The sequence below is a fragment of the Capricornis sumatraensis genome, chromosome 13, assembly GCF_032405125.1.
Source record: "Capricornis sumatraensis isolate serow.1 chromosome 13, serow.2, whole genome shotgun sequence".
Lineage (NCBI taxonomy): Eukaryota > Metazoa > Chordata > Mammalia > Artiodactyla > Bovidae > Capricornis > Capricornis sumatraensis.
Window position 1 is genome coordinate 76,121,173 of NC_091081.1, and position 16,319 is coordinate 76,137,491.

The following is a 16,319-nucleotide window of genomic DNA, read 5'->3' on the forward strand; positions in this document are numbered from 1 at the left end:
TATAGTCTCTGACTTTCTATCTCCTTTTGGCCTCTCTCAACACTGGTGTAGTAGCTAAGGTCAGTGTTCATTGACTTCAGATATGGGGTGGAAGATGCTGAAATACGTTCTTTCCCCTTTTTGTTGCTTGTTCTCTCTGGGGCTGAAATTTGTGTAGGATAATGGAAAGATGTGGGCTGTGGGCACTTTGAGAAGACCGGAGGAGAGGGAGCAGTCTTGTCTAAATAAATCCCCCCCACGTGCTTGTGAGACCCTCAGGCCTCCACATCGCAAGACTTGCAGCCCTGCCTCTTCTTGTTATGGGGCCCTGGATCTTGTCCTCTGATTTCTCAGCAGAGGTATTCTTATGTGAATTGATACTCAGCATTTCTTTTACTTCTTGAAGATTTGGGCTTGCAAAACTCCCATCCTAACCTTCCAATTTAAAGCAAACGGAGAATAAGCCTTTTTTTTTTTTTTTTTTTGGCTCCTAATTCATTCATTCTAGAACTAGATGTCCTTGGGTAATTGGCAACAACAGGTGTTCCTCTAGCTTTTAAATCAACTGTGTATGTGTGTACGTGTATGAGGGAACACCCCCCTACAATTATTAGGGTCAATTTGAGTTTCCTTGAGGGATTTGAGCAGAGAGGATGTAGGTGGAAATCATCATTTTTCATTTGTTTGGGGGACTTGCCCTTAAAAGGAGATTGTCTGCTTCCCTCTCAGTCTTTGAATTGATGACATTTGTAGTGTTTACTGGGAACCCACGGTTATCCGGAAAACTCAGACTGATGACAGTACTATTTGAAATGCTTCTGTAGGTCTGCTTCGAGGTAGCCAGAAAAAAAAATGTATGTTCCAAGGTACAAGTGCTTGTTGACTTTTAAACGCAGCCAGCCTGTGCTCTTTATCAGGGAACTCAGAATTGCTCCACAGCGCTGCCTTTTCTGTCCATTTGACAAGCATGTCAAAGGACAGTCTTAAGTACTTTATAGTTTATTAATTTTTTTCCTTCTTTAGTTTGCCATCTCCTCTCAGAAACTGGAAAATAATTTATTCGACGCCACCCCCTCCACCTTTCTCATTTAAGCTGAAATTGATTTCTTTCTGAGCTTGGAAGGGAAAAAAAATTAAGCTGTAGTTAATACAATTGCTTGGCTGAATAAAAATAAAAGACCAGTTTACTTTCAAGCTGTGCTGTATCAGAGTAAAAAGCTGTTTTGTCCCTCCGAGGAGGATTTTGACATGAGAGTGTGCAAAATTTTATAGCATCACTATTAGGATATGGTTTTGTAGCCAATACAAGAAGTAATAGAATTGTTTATTTGGAGGATGTGGGGGATGGGATATTTGTGTGTGTCGGGAAAATTGGGAAGCTAGGAGACACTCTTAAATCCATCAGCTTCTCCAGAACTCTTCTCAAATGCTTATTGTCATGACAACCATCTCTTCATGAACCAAAGCTTCGAGTATAATACAGATGGGATTGGTAACAAGGTAGAGCTGCCATCTGCTTTGTTTTCTCTGAGGGACATTTTTTTTGATTCTCGAGTATGATCCTCATATCTGAAAGTCTTGACTTATTTTTCTTTCTAGAGTCAGATATAGTTTTGAGATTAATTCTTTTCTCCTGACGAACAACTTCTTTGTCATCACATACCTTACTTATTGTTAAAAGTATTAAAAAAAAAGGGTAATTTTGTCTTTGGATATTCTGTCTCAGTGAGTAATCTACTCATTGTATATAAGATATTTTCAGAGGAAAGACAGTCTCCTGTATTTAGCCTTTCCCTCATGTATGCATTGTAAGAGAGACATCTGGGAACTATCTCAGGTCCTTCCAAGCGAGCTGTCTCTGGGTTCTCTTTCACTTAGAGAAAAATGGGGAAGACGTGTAATAGAATAACCACAACCAAACAGCACTGTTTGTTTTTCTTTTGGAGGAACCATAAACAGAAGCTTCGAATCTGTGCATATAAAAAGCATCCTCAGCGTAAGATGCATTCAGCTCTGCTGTCCTGTTCTGAAGGAAGTAACAGTTATGTCATAGTGTCTTCCTGGTGTATGTCCGCTTAAACACAGCACTCTCGTCAGGCTGCAGAGTCAAAATTGGAAAGTTCATGGGTTTATATAGATGCAAGAGATGCCAGTTCGATCCCTGGGTCGGAAAGATCCCCTGGGGGAGGAAATGGCAACCCACTCCAGTATTCTTGCCTGGAGAATGCCATGGACAGAGGAGCCTGGCAGGCTGCAGTCCATGGGGTCGCAGAGTCAGATACTGCTGAAGTGGCTGAGCACGCATACGACTTGCATCATCTCTAATTCTTTCAATGTATGGCCATCTATCTGAGTAAGGGGTGTCTGAAGGATGCGCCAGTAGTTTGAAAAGGCAGTACCCTTGTTTACCCTAAAATATCTGGACTGAATTTTTCAATCTTTACCCAAACTAATTTGGCTATCAACTATGCTCAATGTGACATATTTTAAAAATATCAGCTTTGTCACATTCAGTTCTTCACTTCCCACTGGTTTTTACTGCCTAGCATTGCCTTGAGAACATCACTTTATTTCCCAAGGCAGGCAGTTACCGCAGGGTAAGATCCATTCTCTCTACCCCAAGGTGAATAAGGGACAGCGCAGTGTGGTTTTCTGAGTTCAATAGAAAATCATCAGCCATTTATTTTGGGGGTGCACAAAGACAGCTGCATTCTGGATTTGCTAAACATCTTGAAATGCTTTGAGTACGACAAAACCCCAAACGTGCTTCTTTTTCCATTTTTTTCCACATATGTATTTTAGGAGAAATATAATCCACATGCTCTTGTTCCCTCCACTTTTAAATCATGAAAATGTTGTTTCATAAGAGCCATTTGATGTCCAGGAAGTCTTTTATCCTTTTTATTAGTTTTTTTAACATATAAATAGAAAAAAATTAACAAAAAACACAGTGTGCATGACTTAGGACAAACACAAAGTGCCCAATTGCATTTCGAAGTTCTATATCTACAATATCTTAAAGCCTATCATTTTTCTTGGTGCTTTGCAAAAGCAGTCTTCCCTTCTATTGGATGGGGAGTTCCGGAATGTCAGGATAAAGTAGGGAAGAGAACAAATGTTCATTGAGAAGCGACTGTGGTACTTGGGAACATCTGCTAACTCCTTAATGTTAACAGTAGCCCTAGGTGGTCATTTTACAGATGGGAAGAGCTTTCAGACACCTTAAATAACTGGCTGTGTGCCAAGGAAGAATTTTAAGCTAGGTCTGTGACTTTTTACTTTATAATCTTTTAATTATTTCTGTCCTCCTCATTCTGTTGCAGAGCACCGAGGAGGTATAACTTCCAAAAAAGTCCCATCTTAGGAGGTGACTTGGAAATAACTAATAAGCAGGCCTGAGGATAAGGATAACCTCTGGAAAGTGGCCACTTGGTATTGGCAAGGTGGATGTTTAGGACAATGTTTGCATAAGGGCTTTGGATACATGATATTGTGCCAGATAGGCCTGGGCACCTTCTTTTTATTATAGGGGAGGAAAGACAGAATACACATGGGATGGGAAGTGGGGCAGGCTCAGTAGGAGGCCCATTTCTTGCACTGTGATTCAGTATCAAAGTGATACTTGATTACCTCTTACTTTGTAACCGTGGTACATATTTGGTAAGAGCGGTACATGACATTACTTAAATGGCTTAAACTCTTTTCTTTGAAAAGAATTTTTCAGTGCTTACATCTTAAAGTATATAGGGTGAGGATCCTTCCATAATGAGGGCACATATAAAAGAGAAACCAAAATTTTATTTGGCAGGGGAAGGTTATAGTCAGCTATACCGTGGGGTACATGATTCGTAGTATGGCATTAAGTTACTACCTTCTGGAGAAAAGGAAAAATAAAATTACAGAATGAAGGACATGAAGACTGCTTAGGGTTTGACCTAGGATCTAGGTTCTTCTGATATTATCTGTTCTATCCCAGAAATCCTGTTTTATTCAATGTGGAGCTGTTTTGTGCTACAATCTCATGTTCCATTATGTTCTTTTTTTCTTTTTAACCTTGTATTATTTTGGTATCAGGGGAAAAGAGATGAATTATTTAAATCTTCTTTCATTGAGTTAGGGCAATACAGAAAGAATGCAACAGGCAATTTTATAACTGACATTTTGGAGAACATTGGGGTCATCATATGACTGAGAACATGATTAATGTTTTGAAGGTCAGGACACTAATATGTTTTCCAGTGGATTTACTAAGGGAACCAACCACCTGGTTTCGAGTTTTGAGAGAACTGCTCCCCAGGAAAAAGTTGCTTTTTTCTTCAGAGAGATTCTACGTTGTTTTACATCTAAATAGAGTGTATCCCATGGAAATAAGAAATATGATTACTGTAGCATTCTTTTTTCTCATTCCTCTACTGAAGAGCCACGCTGGTTTATCTTTTATACAACCGCAGTGCAGAACTTAACTGGCATTCATATCACATTAGTCATTTTGCCTTAGGCTCTCGGCACACTTTTCAAAGTCTTGCCACACCCCGTACAAGTGGGTAAGGCTTTAAATGTTTCTTGTGTGCCAAGGCAAATTAAGCAATTAGTATGGCACTCCTTAGAGTGGGGAAGAGGACCTTATGAAGCCCAAGGGAGGGGGTGGGGGAGACATGCCACGAGCTCTTTTCACAGTCAAAACTCAGTTAAAAATCTTGGAGGAAGAACAGTTACTTTGCAACCAAGAAAGAAGGCAGGAATATCTTTACTTGGTGATGAGGCTGGAAATAATAAGCTGGTTGACTGTACAGAGAGAGTTTTATCCCTCTGAAAGAAGGCTCCCTCAGCTTCATCAGACCTATGTCCACACAGCAAGTGGGGAACGGGACTTGAGGCATTTCTGTTTCCAGTATATCCTATCCGTGGGTACTCTGTGACTAGACCTGTGAGTGCAGACTAGAGGAAGAGGCCCTTGTTCACTCTTTTGAAGTTTCATTTTATAAAATGAGATTTCCTTGCATATGACTTCACTTGCTCTCAATCAACTGTTGTTATTGCTCTTGACATATGCATTCTGTCCCACTGGTGTGAACTGCATAGCCCCAGGGAGCCCTTGTCACTGTCACTAAGATAAAGGTCCCCAAGTGACTGGTGTGAATCACAAGTGTCAACTGTAAGGAGATCTCTCACTGATGCCTCTGTTTATATCCCGTAGATGCTACAAGCTCCCAATTCATATTGGTAAGACTTTCAAGTGTTCGAGAAAGGCATAGAAACCAATGCAGTACTCTAAAGCGATTATCCTTCAATTCAAAATAAAGAAATTGAAAAAAGCAATAGTAAAGCTCTTAGTATTCTACTACTTTTTAAAAAAGGCATTGTTGGATGTCTCTAAGTTTGATAGGAGATTTCACTGAAGTTGCATATTAGATTATTCTTCCTTTTATAAGGAAAACAAGCCAAAGGATCAAAACTTGATGTCTATAGATAGTTGTTGTTTAGTCGCTGAGTCATGTTCAACTCTTTTGAGACCCAATGGACTATAGCCCACCAGGCTCTTCTGTCCATGGGATTTCCCAGACAAGAATACTGGAGTGGGTTTCCATTTCCTTTTCCAGGGGTTCTTTTCCAACCCAGCAACTGAACCTGCATTCCCTGCCTTGCCAGGCAGATTCTTTACCCCTGAGCTACCTGGGAAGCCCCTTTAGATAAGTTCAGTTCAGTTCAGTCGCTTAGTCGTGTCCGACTCTTTGCGACCCCATGAATCGCAGCACGCCAGGCCTCCCTGTCCGTCACCAACTCCTGGAGTTCGATTCACGTCCATCGAGTCAGTGATGCCATCCAGCCACCTCATCCTCTGTCGTCCCCTTTTCCTCCTGCCCCCAATCCCTCCCAGTGTCAAAGTCTTTTCCAATGAGTCAACTCTTCACATGAGGTGGCCAAAGTACTGGAGCTTCAGCTTTAGCATCATTCCTTCCAAAGAAATCCCAGGGTTGATCTTCAGAATGGACTGGTTGGATCTCCTTGCAGTCCAAGGGACTCACAAGAGTCTTCTCCAACACCACAGTTCAAAAGCATCAATTCTTCGGCACTCAGCCTTCTTTCACAGTCCAACTCTCACATCCATACATGACTACTGGAAAAACCATAGCCTTGACTAGATGGACCTTAGTCAGCAAAGTAATGTCTCTGCTTTTGAATATGCTATCTAGGTTGGTCATAACTTTTCTTCCAAGGAGTAAGTGTCTTTTAATTTCATGGCTGCAATCACCATCTGCAGTGATTTTGGAGCCCCCCAAAATAAAGTCTGACACTGTTTCCCCTGTTTCCCCATCTATTTGCCATGAAATGATGGGACTGGATGCCATGATCTTCGTTTTCTGAATGCTGAGCTTTAGGCCAACTTTTTCACTCTACTCTTTCACTTTCATCAAAAGGTTTTTAGTTCCTCTTCACTTTCTACCATAAGGGTGGTGTCATCTGCATATCTGAGGTTATTGATATTTCTCCCGGCAATCTTGATTCCAGCTTGTGTTTCTTCCAGTCCAGCATTTCTCATGATGTACTCTGCTTATAGTTGGCCCAGTACAATTTTGTGTGGGATTTATTACATTATTTTTCTTCACTGGATATGAATTTAGAGTACTCAAGGACATTTATTCTACACCAAAAGAACATTTAGCTTCTGTGTGGTTAAAATAATATTGAGGTCAGTATATTGGAAGAAAGGAGACACTCCCTCCAGTAACCCTCTTTGGAATCCCTCATGTTCTTTGGGAAGGTTAATTGACAGCCTTTGCACACTTCCTGCAACCCTTCCCCAGGAACTTGCAGAGGATCCTTTGCAAGAGACATAGTAACCCTTGTCTGCAGGCAATATGCACAGCTGGGAATGGGAAAGATAATTAAATCAACTATTTCTTTTTGAGAGATCTACATCATTTCAACAGAAGGACCCAGCAATTCCGCTAGATTCAGGCTGGACACTATTACTAGCAGACGTACTTCAGACAGATTTCATAATCACCAGACCTCTGTGGTACAAATGGTTATGGTGAGCTTCTGAGGCTCCCCAAAGGCCACTAAAACTGTCTGACTTAAATAGCACTGAAGTTTTGATGTGAGAATTAGAAAGTATGGTTCAGTTTAATCTGTAAGGTTGGATACCAGAAAGTGCCCCTTTGGTTTCCCAAGCTTGAGTGATTCAATGGCTACTATTCTCTTGTGAGATGGCCCCTAAATCTCATCCTGTGTGATTACTGGGGGCTCATGGAGGGTATAGAATAACATGGGATGGGTTTTATTATGGGTGACATTATCACATGATTATTTTTTCCCCACATCAATTAGGGAATGTCATGAGAAAAGAGAAAATACCTTTTGAATGTTAACATTTCTGAAAGTGAGTTGGATTTACCGGGTAATTTTTTTTTTTTTAATGTAAACTAGATAGCCAGTGGGAATTTGCTTTATTGCTCAGGAAACTCAAACAGGGGCTCTGTATCAACCTAGAGGGGTGGGATGGGGAGGGAGGTGGGAGGGAGGTTCAAAAGGGATGGGATATAGGTATACCTATGCCTGATTCATATTGAGGTTTGACAGAAAAAATTCTGTAAAGAAATTATCCTTCAATTAAAAAAAAAAAAGACTACTCCGAGAATTTGCCCAGAAGATTGGGGTGAACTTTCAAAGAATTAAAACTTCTGTGTGAGCTTTCCTTTTAAGCACTGCTCACTAGAGTTTGTTTATCCCATTAAATGTTGGCTACTGATAAAAAGAAGCTTTCCTTGCTGCCACAGACAGTGCTTCTTTCTAGCAAGGCTAGTCCATTTTGACCCAGTGCACACTATGGATGCAAGATTGCAGGGTGTAGGGTTTGTTCTCCACAAGTCCTAAAACCCAGTCAGTTTTTTAATCCTTTAATTTTTCTTATGAACAAGAGAGGCCCATATTCTCTCTGGTTACAAGTCATAAATGAGTGAAACCCACTCTTTCCAGGGAGAAGACTCTCTCTGGTAAATCCTACACTGTTGGCGTGGGTGAATGATGTAGCAGAAGGAGTAATAAATTGAGACTTTTAAAAGGCATAATTTGATAGAATCACCCATTTTGTGCTTCTAATGAATACATAGTCTAGCAGAATTTACAGATACATGCATAATTAATGTGACTATAGTAGAAGATAACGACCTGTTAGAAGCACATGAAAAGATGCGCAATATCATTAATTTTTAGGGAAATGCTAATTCAAATCATAGTGCCAGTGTGAAACCTCTGTAAATCTACTGCTGCTGTTACTGCTAAGTCGCTTCAGTCGTGTCTGGCTCTGTGCGGCCCCATAGACAGCAGCCCACCAGGCTCCCCCATCCCTGGGATTCTCCAGGCAAGAACACTGGAGTAGGTTGCCATTTCCTTCTCCAATGCATGAAAGTGAAAAATGAAAGTGAAGTCACTCAGTCGTGTCCGACCCTCAGCGACCCCATGGACTGCAGCCTGCCAGGCTCCTCTGTCCATGGGATTTTCCAGGCAAGAGTACTGGAGTGGGGTGCCATTGCCTTCTCCCCTGTATGTCTGCTAGAATGACTAAAATGAAAAAGACTGCCCATATCAATTACTGGCTAGAGAGGTGGAGTAACTTACTCTCATCTATTGCTATTGACTGGGGACAGGGGGAGGGGAGCAGCAGGGAGGCTTCCCAGGCAGCCCTAGTGGCAAATGGAACAATCACTTTTGAAAACAGTTTAAGAGTTTCTTAAAAAGTTAAACATATACCTATCCCATACCTTCTATATACTCCAGTCATAGTACCTTTAATATTTACCCAGGAGAAATGAAAGCATACGTTCATACAAAAAAATTGTGCATAGATTGCTCATGGCAATTTTATTTGTAATAGCACAAAGTAAACAAACCGTATATCCAATGAAAAGATAACAAAATTGTATTTATTGATTGGCCATATCCATACAATGAAATATTCAGCAATGAAAAGAGTCAACTACAGTGTTTCTCTATTCAGCAACATAGGTTAAGTCTCAAAACAATTATGCTGAGTTAAAGAAGTTAGGCAAAAAGGTGTGAGCCTCTTGGGAATTAAATAGATAGAGTAGTGGTGGACATATATATTGGAGAAAAATAACTTTATCATTATTTGAAAGATAAAATTTATGAGGCTTGGTTATGGAATAGTGGCTAGAGGGTCTTTCTCTAGTTTGGGTTTTTCTCTGTGGATCATCATCTATTTAGTGGTACGGATTTCATGAAAGAGAACACTTAAGTATGAAAGAAATGGTGAGTTAATTGTTTAGTGTTGATTGTTTTAAGCAACATCCCCAAGACGAAACATTCAGTAGGCAAAACATCAATACTGCTGCTTAAGGAAAATGAGCTTACATTTTGGCTTTTTAGTAAATACAAGCATAGATAACTAATAGAAGTATAATATTAGTGAGAAACGAATAAAGAAGACAAAGAAAAATGGAAATCCTAGACCCGGTCTCATGGATGAGAGAGAACAAAAGAGCTGAGGGCAGAGAGGGAGAGGAAAGAAATGTGGTGGGATGTCCCCGGGCAAAAGCGTAGGGAACTGATTTGGAAAACAGCAGACTTTATGGACATCTCGTTTATGCAATGCCCCGATCACTCACTCTGGCATGTCTTAATGTGCGTGGTTAGCTTTATTGAGCCACTTGATCCAAAGTCTGTAATCAGTTGCAGCTCACAAGAAGTGGTGGCACTTGTGGTCAAGGGCATAGGTTCTGGAGACTCTGTTGCTGTCTCTGACCTCAACAGGTATCTACACTCTCTGAACGTTTGTTTCCTATCTGTAAAATGGTATCCCCGTGGGTTCCTCTCTCTAGAAATTATTGTATTAGTAAATACTTTTAAAAATTGGCATGGTGGTACTTAGCATTGCTTCTAACCCATAGTGGAGGTTCAGTGAATTAATCTTCCTCTTCTTTCTCCCTCTTCTCCTTCTCCTCCTCCTCTTTCTCATTATTAGTAGGCATCCACCATATTGTCAGTGGTGATTGGAAAAAGCTTTACTCTCTAAATAAGCCATTAGAAAACAAGAAACCAGAATGTCACTTTTTTTTCATCTGATCCTTTCTGTCCCAAGTGATTTATGTACATGTACTATTTTATTAATCTTTCTTTTACATGGTGTGAAAAAAAGCGCATGACTTAGTGATGCAGCAAAGAAGTAGAATTTGGGTGACTTTGGTCCTGCCTGTTCTTCAATACCTATTTGATTTAGTGCAAGTAATTTAAATTTCTTACACCTAAATATCTTCAACTGAAACAGAAATGAAGTATAATAGTCATATAAGGCTATTAGAAATGCCTAAGTAAAAAGCATACACATATAAATACCATTTAAGTTCAGAACTTAATAGAAAGCTAAGTGGGTTACATAAGTTAATACAGTTTTGTAAAGGTGACACTTAGAAAATGCCACATTAATGTTCATTGATATACAAGGCTTAAAAAATAGTTGTTTGATTTTCTTAAGTGTGCTTCTAGTTTATGTTTTAACATCTTATAAAAAACAGACCCTGACCATTCAAATCCCTGGTTGCGTTCATTTCACCAGCAATTCCTTTTCATTTGAGTCAGAGAGGTTTTCTTGTCCCGTTTCAGGATTTGTGGATCTGGCCCTCCACGATCAAGTCCACCTTTTGGAATGTGCCTGGCTAGAGATCCTCATGATTGGTCTTGTCTGGCGCTCCATGGAACATCCAGGGAAGCTCCTATTTGCTCCCAACCTTCTCCTGGACAGGTGAGTGACCTAGTTGTAGCTTGGGGAAAGTACATCCCTGAGAATCACCAGTTTTATACTGAAGCTTGTTTATTCAGCATTCCATGAAACTTCCAAGAACTTTATCAGATATGTTTACAAATGGGTGAATTCGAGTGAGGTAGGGTAATTGAGTTCACAGATAGCTAAGGTTAACTGTCTGCCTGATGTCTCTTCAAGTTAGCTCTATCATTTCTAACATAGACATATGGATATTGTATATGTGTTTATAATATACATATATGGATTTGTGTATACACATGTATTTGCTTGTATTTATAACATTATGAGGGCTTCTCAGGGGGTGCTAGTGGTAAAGAACCCACCTACAAGTGCAGAAGGCCTAAGAGATATGAGTTCAATCCCTGGGTTGGGAAGATCCCCTGGAGGAGGGCATGGCAACCCACTCCAGTATTCTTGCCTGGAGAATCCCATGGACAGAGGAGCCTGGTAGGCTGCAGTCCATAGGGTTGCACAGAGTCAGACATGACTGAAGTGACTTAGCATGCATGCACATAACATTATGAACTGTAATTTTCTAACTCCATCTTCACCTTGTGTTATATAAAAAAAATCATGAGTAACTTTCCTGTAATTAAAATCTTTTTGGTTCACGTACATCCAAACCACAATAGTCTTTTCATTTCCTCTTCCAATTTTTCCATCATTAAATGAGGAAATTTGATCATAGTTCCAAAGGCCACTTCCAGGTTTATGAATTCATAAAAGTTAAGTTGCTTATTTGTGAAAACAGAGAATTCAGTTTTCAAATGTGCTACCTTGTTTCATGTGTTCTATTTGGGTTGACACGGAATGTGAGTCCTATTGTTCTTCCTTAGTCATTACTTAGAGTAATTGGATTTAGACATTATTTAACAGCAGCTACCCCTGACAGAGTTCCTACCTGGCACCAACTGCCGTGCTGAAGGCTTTACATACATGATCTCATTTAATCATCACAGCACTCCTGGGAAGCCTTAGCACTCCCGTTTTACCAGAAAGGAAGCTAAGTTTCAGACACATTCTGCTACTTGGGGAAGCATGGAACGAGCTGATGGGGGAGCCAGGATTGGAATTCAGGATCTGTCTGGCTCTGGCATAACACATTGCCTCCTGCCCTGCGCACGTGTTCTTCACATTCCCTCCTCATCAGTGATGCCGTCTTTGGTCTGCTGCTGTGACCTTTTCTTTCCAGGTATCCCTTGTCTTTATGGATGCCATAAACATGTGAATGGGAAAGAGCCATTTTCTAAAGTTTCTTGCCGACTTTGTGTGCCTCTGCTCAGCAGTCCAAGGTCGCCAGGTTGCTCTCAATGCATCTCTGCGCTTTCCTTCCTTTCGGAGCACCAGACCGCCTCCCATCTCCTGTCATGCTCCGGCTTCCTTCCTTATACCTGCCAACCCCCCTGGAGCAGACTTCTGGCAACATTGATTTAACTCTGGAGAATTGCATAAGTATTGGTTACCATGTCATCATTTTGTATTATTATAGCTTTTGAGAAACAGTGATGATGCTATTCAAGAAGCAACTCTCTCTTTCCATGGAATATAATCCCATATCATAATTTCTTGGAATGATTGAGAATGGCCGCTGGTCTTGTTCCGTAGAGCCCCTCACGTGTCTGTCTTCCTTGAAGGATGTCTCTGCAGTGCTTCTCACTTCTGTCTTCCTTTTCTTTCCTTTCCCTTCTCTTCTCTTGTCAAGCTTCCCTTTCACTTCTTTTCTCCTTCTTCCTTTGCTCTCCTCTTACCTTATTTTTTCACCTCTCTCTTCCTTCTTTTCTCCCTCCTCCTCTTCCTCCTCCTTCTTCTACTCTTAAAAAAGTTTTTTTTCCACCTGTTACAGTCATGTGGTTCTGTGACTGAATCATAAGAAATTTGCAAATGAAAATCACAGACCGCATATAATGTTTCCCCACTATAGACTGGAAGGTATCTTGAAGGTTGAGGATTTGGGGGACATTCATGACTGAATTGATCTGCCTCATGATTTCATGATGACTACCTAAGTCCATGTTTATCTTCTTGGGTACACACTTCCTGAAAGCAATCATCAACGGTTGCGTTTTAGATGTGAAAGGGTTTTTGACATCACTTCATCCCAATGAACTCACTTTGCCATGAAGTGATATTGCCTAGTTTTATCATGCACCTGCTTATCTCTCTTTTCTGCATATTCTCACTGTGGTTAATTTTCTCCCCTGTCTCTCATTGCAGTGTGAGTGACTAAGAGTTCTAATCTCTCTCAACTCCTACTTTCTCATATTCCAGACGTGCAGTTCCTACCACCTCTAGACCAGGATTTCTCAGCTTCTGCACTATTGACATTTTTGGTTGGATTGTTCTCTCTTATGGGGAACTATCCTGTGTGTTTTAGGATGTTTAGGAGCATCCCTGGACTTGACCTACCAGGTGCTCTCATAGCAGCATTCCTTTCCCTGGAGATAACAACCCCAAATGTCTCTGCATGCGTGCTAAGTTGCTCAGTCGTGTCTGACTCTTTGGACCCCATGGACCATAGCCTACCAGGCTCCTCTGTCCATGTGATTTCCCAGGCAAGAATACTGGAGTGGGTTTCTGTTTCCTTCTTCAAGAGCTCTTCCCAACCCAGGGACTGAACCCTTGTCTCTTAGGTCTCCTGCATTGGCAGGCAGCTTCTTCACCACTTGTACACCTGGGAAGCCCGTCTAGACATTTCTAAATGTCCCCTGTGTGTGGCAGGAGAGGAGGCACCGAATTGTCCCTGGTTGAGAACCACTACTCTAGATTTTCCTATTGCAATATCCTTTAAACTCTTCAGACTCACAAGAACTCTCCTTGAATCTTCCTCATCAAGTTTGTTCCTTTTCTTTATTGCTATTAGTGGCATCAACATTCACCTAGACACTGAAGTTGTCAAGTTCAAATTAACCATGGATTCCACTCCCCCAACCCCCATCAGGTTATCCAGTTAATTGTCAAGTCTTTCCTTCTCTGTTTCTGAAATCCACACTCCCCTTTGTCTCCAGGCCTCCCCTAGCACAGGTCCACATCAGCCCTCCCGAAAGTGTGGCCTGGCCACTACTACGTCTCTTTCTCAGCCATCAGCCCTCTTCCTTTCAGTTTCTTCCCAGAGGGCTGCCAGATACTTCTTCATAAGGCACAGCTGTGATCCTGATGCTTCCTGACTCAGCTTTCATTGGCTTTCTCTCTTCTTTAGAAAGTACTCTCTAGACTTTTTATCTTGGAAATCACGAATCCCTGTTGCAAGTGTCACAGACACGAACATCTGCAGAGCCGGGCCAATGATGTCATGGGGAAAGCCAGTGACTGTGAGTCCAAAAAGGAGTTCTGGGGATTAAGTGAGCCAGGTGAGCTCTTGTCTAGGCTGAAAACACCTGGACCCTGACGTCAGCCTGAGAGCCACAAACTTAATTTCACTCTTCAAGGATTTTTTTCCACTGCTTCTGAAAGGCCCTGGGTCTTTAGAATTGCCAGAATCTTGGGACCTTCTTTAAGGCTCTCTTTAGTTGCTACTCTTCTGGAAAAACCTTCCTTTAGAGTCTCTCCTCTCCAGCCAGAAAGTAGCCTTTCCTTTGTCTTAAGTTCTCACTAGGTTTGGTTTCTGCTCCTCTTCTCCTTCTGCCTGTAAGTTATGATCATATGTCTTAACTTCTCTTCAAGCTCATGAACTTCTTGTGGGCAGGAACCAGATCTTGTTTGCCTTTTTTGCTCCCTCCAGTGAACAACGTCTTCATGATCCCCAATAAGTATTTGTTAATTTCACTGGCCAAGGCCCCTAGGGTGGCTCATGTCAGAGTCAGGAGAAACCACATGTTCTGATGGTCATTTCGACCGTTCTTGTCATCATGCTCGCTCACCTCTTGTTCAGAGCTACTCAACAATTCCTGGCTTAGTCCCTCCTAGACTTGGAAGAAATTAAGATACATATGTTTTGAGAGGATTTTTCAAATGACTAAATGCACTTGGTTCATGCTTACATTTCTGCTTTGATTCCACAGACCTGTTAAATTCTGAATGAGGATAAACAAAGGATCCTACTTTTCTTCCATCACTAGACCCACTATCGAGTAAAATCCTCAAGATCTACATACATTTACATATATGTTAGTGATTAGAAAAATATACAAGTAAATATAAATTATATGTGCACATGTGCTCAGTTGCTCAGTTGTGACTGAGACTCTTTGAGACCTCATGGACTGTAGCCCACCAGGCTCCTCTGCCCATGGAACTCTCCAGGCAAGAACACTGGAGCAGGCTGTCATTTCCTACTCCAGGAGATCTTCCCGACCCAGGAATTGATCTATGTCTCCTGTGTTTTCTACATCGGCAGGTGGATTCTTTACCACTGTGCCAACACCTGGGAAGCCTCATGAGTTATATAAATAATTAATACTAAATATGTTAAAAATTATGGCCTATAGTATAAAATTTTCTATACTTTTCTATTATCATGTACCTAAATATGAAAAAAATTTCAATATTATTAAATTACTCTCTTGGTATTAGAAGATAACTTCTTTCAGTGACATTGATATAGTCATAACAGTAAACAATATTGTGACCAGTAACTCACTTGAAATTTTATACATCTGGAAGATGGCTTTTGAGTGAAAGCTGAGAACACTGTTTATGTTTTCGACTTGCAGGCTCCCAACCCCTCTGATAACATTCAGCTCTCTGATTAGCCTGTCATCCTGATCTCCCTTTTGCCCTTTTCCAGTCCTTTCGCACATTGTAAACACTTTTTGGTAACAAGCTGTAGAAATCCATAAGTTTCAAAGCCAAGTGTTTGAGAGCTGGTAAGCGAAAGATGAGTGTTCAGTTCAGTTCAGTTCAGTTCAGTTCAGTTGCTCAGTCGTGTCCGACTCTGAGACCCCATGAATTGCAGCACTCCAGGCCTCCCTGTCCATCACCAACTCCCGGAGTTCACTCAAACTCACGTCCATCGAGTCAGTGATGCCATCCAGCCGTCTCATCCTCTGTCGTCCCCTTTTCCTCCTGCCCCCAATCCCTCCCAGCATCAGAGTCTTTTCCAATGAGTCACCTCTTCGCATGAGGTGGCCAAAGTACTGGAGTTTCAACTAAGATGAGTGTTAGCTGCATCATTTTTGTTTTATCTCAAGCTTGGTGATACCACCTTTGCAAAGTCAGTCTCCCTTGGGTGCTTACATCTTCATAGGCACAGGGCCAAGTGAAAGCCAGAAGTCCTAAGGAGTCCTGTCACCCTTGGATTACCAATGTTGCTAACTGGAGACAGGGATTTGTCTGCAATAGATCGTATTGATGTTCTGTTTTCTCAGACCTTCTTTGCAAATACAGGCATTTGTGCTTTCCAGGGCTATCAAGAGGATAAAATGTACCCCAGTCTTTCCTTGTAATTACTCAAGTGTTAGCACTGGTAAGTGAGGTTTAGTGATTATAGGAATATAAAAATCTGCTGGGTTGTCATCTCATGTTTGTGAGCAGAGGACATATTTCCTATCTTGCACCATTTAAAAAGAGTTATTGCTTGATTTACTTCCTGATGACAGGCCATGATATCTTGATTCTGGTA

The 16,319-nt window shown here is 41.2% G+C and overlaps 1 protein-coding gene across 2 annotated transcripts in view; it reads left to right on the forward strand.

Annotated features, from left to right (window-relative positions):
- The window catches only part of ESR1 (estrogen receptor 1), a 275,093-nt gene that overhangs the window by 195,626 nt on the left and 63,148 nt on the right, over positions 1 to 16,319 (forward strand). For both annotated transcript variants that reach the window (XM_068985148.1, XM_068985147.1), the window contains exon 5: positions 10,603 to 10,741. In XM_068985148.1, coding sequence (XP_068841249.1) covers positions 10,603 to 10,741 — 139 coding nt within the window. The remainder of the gene's footprint in view (positions 1 to 10,602; positions 10,742 to 16,319) is intronic.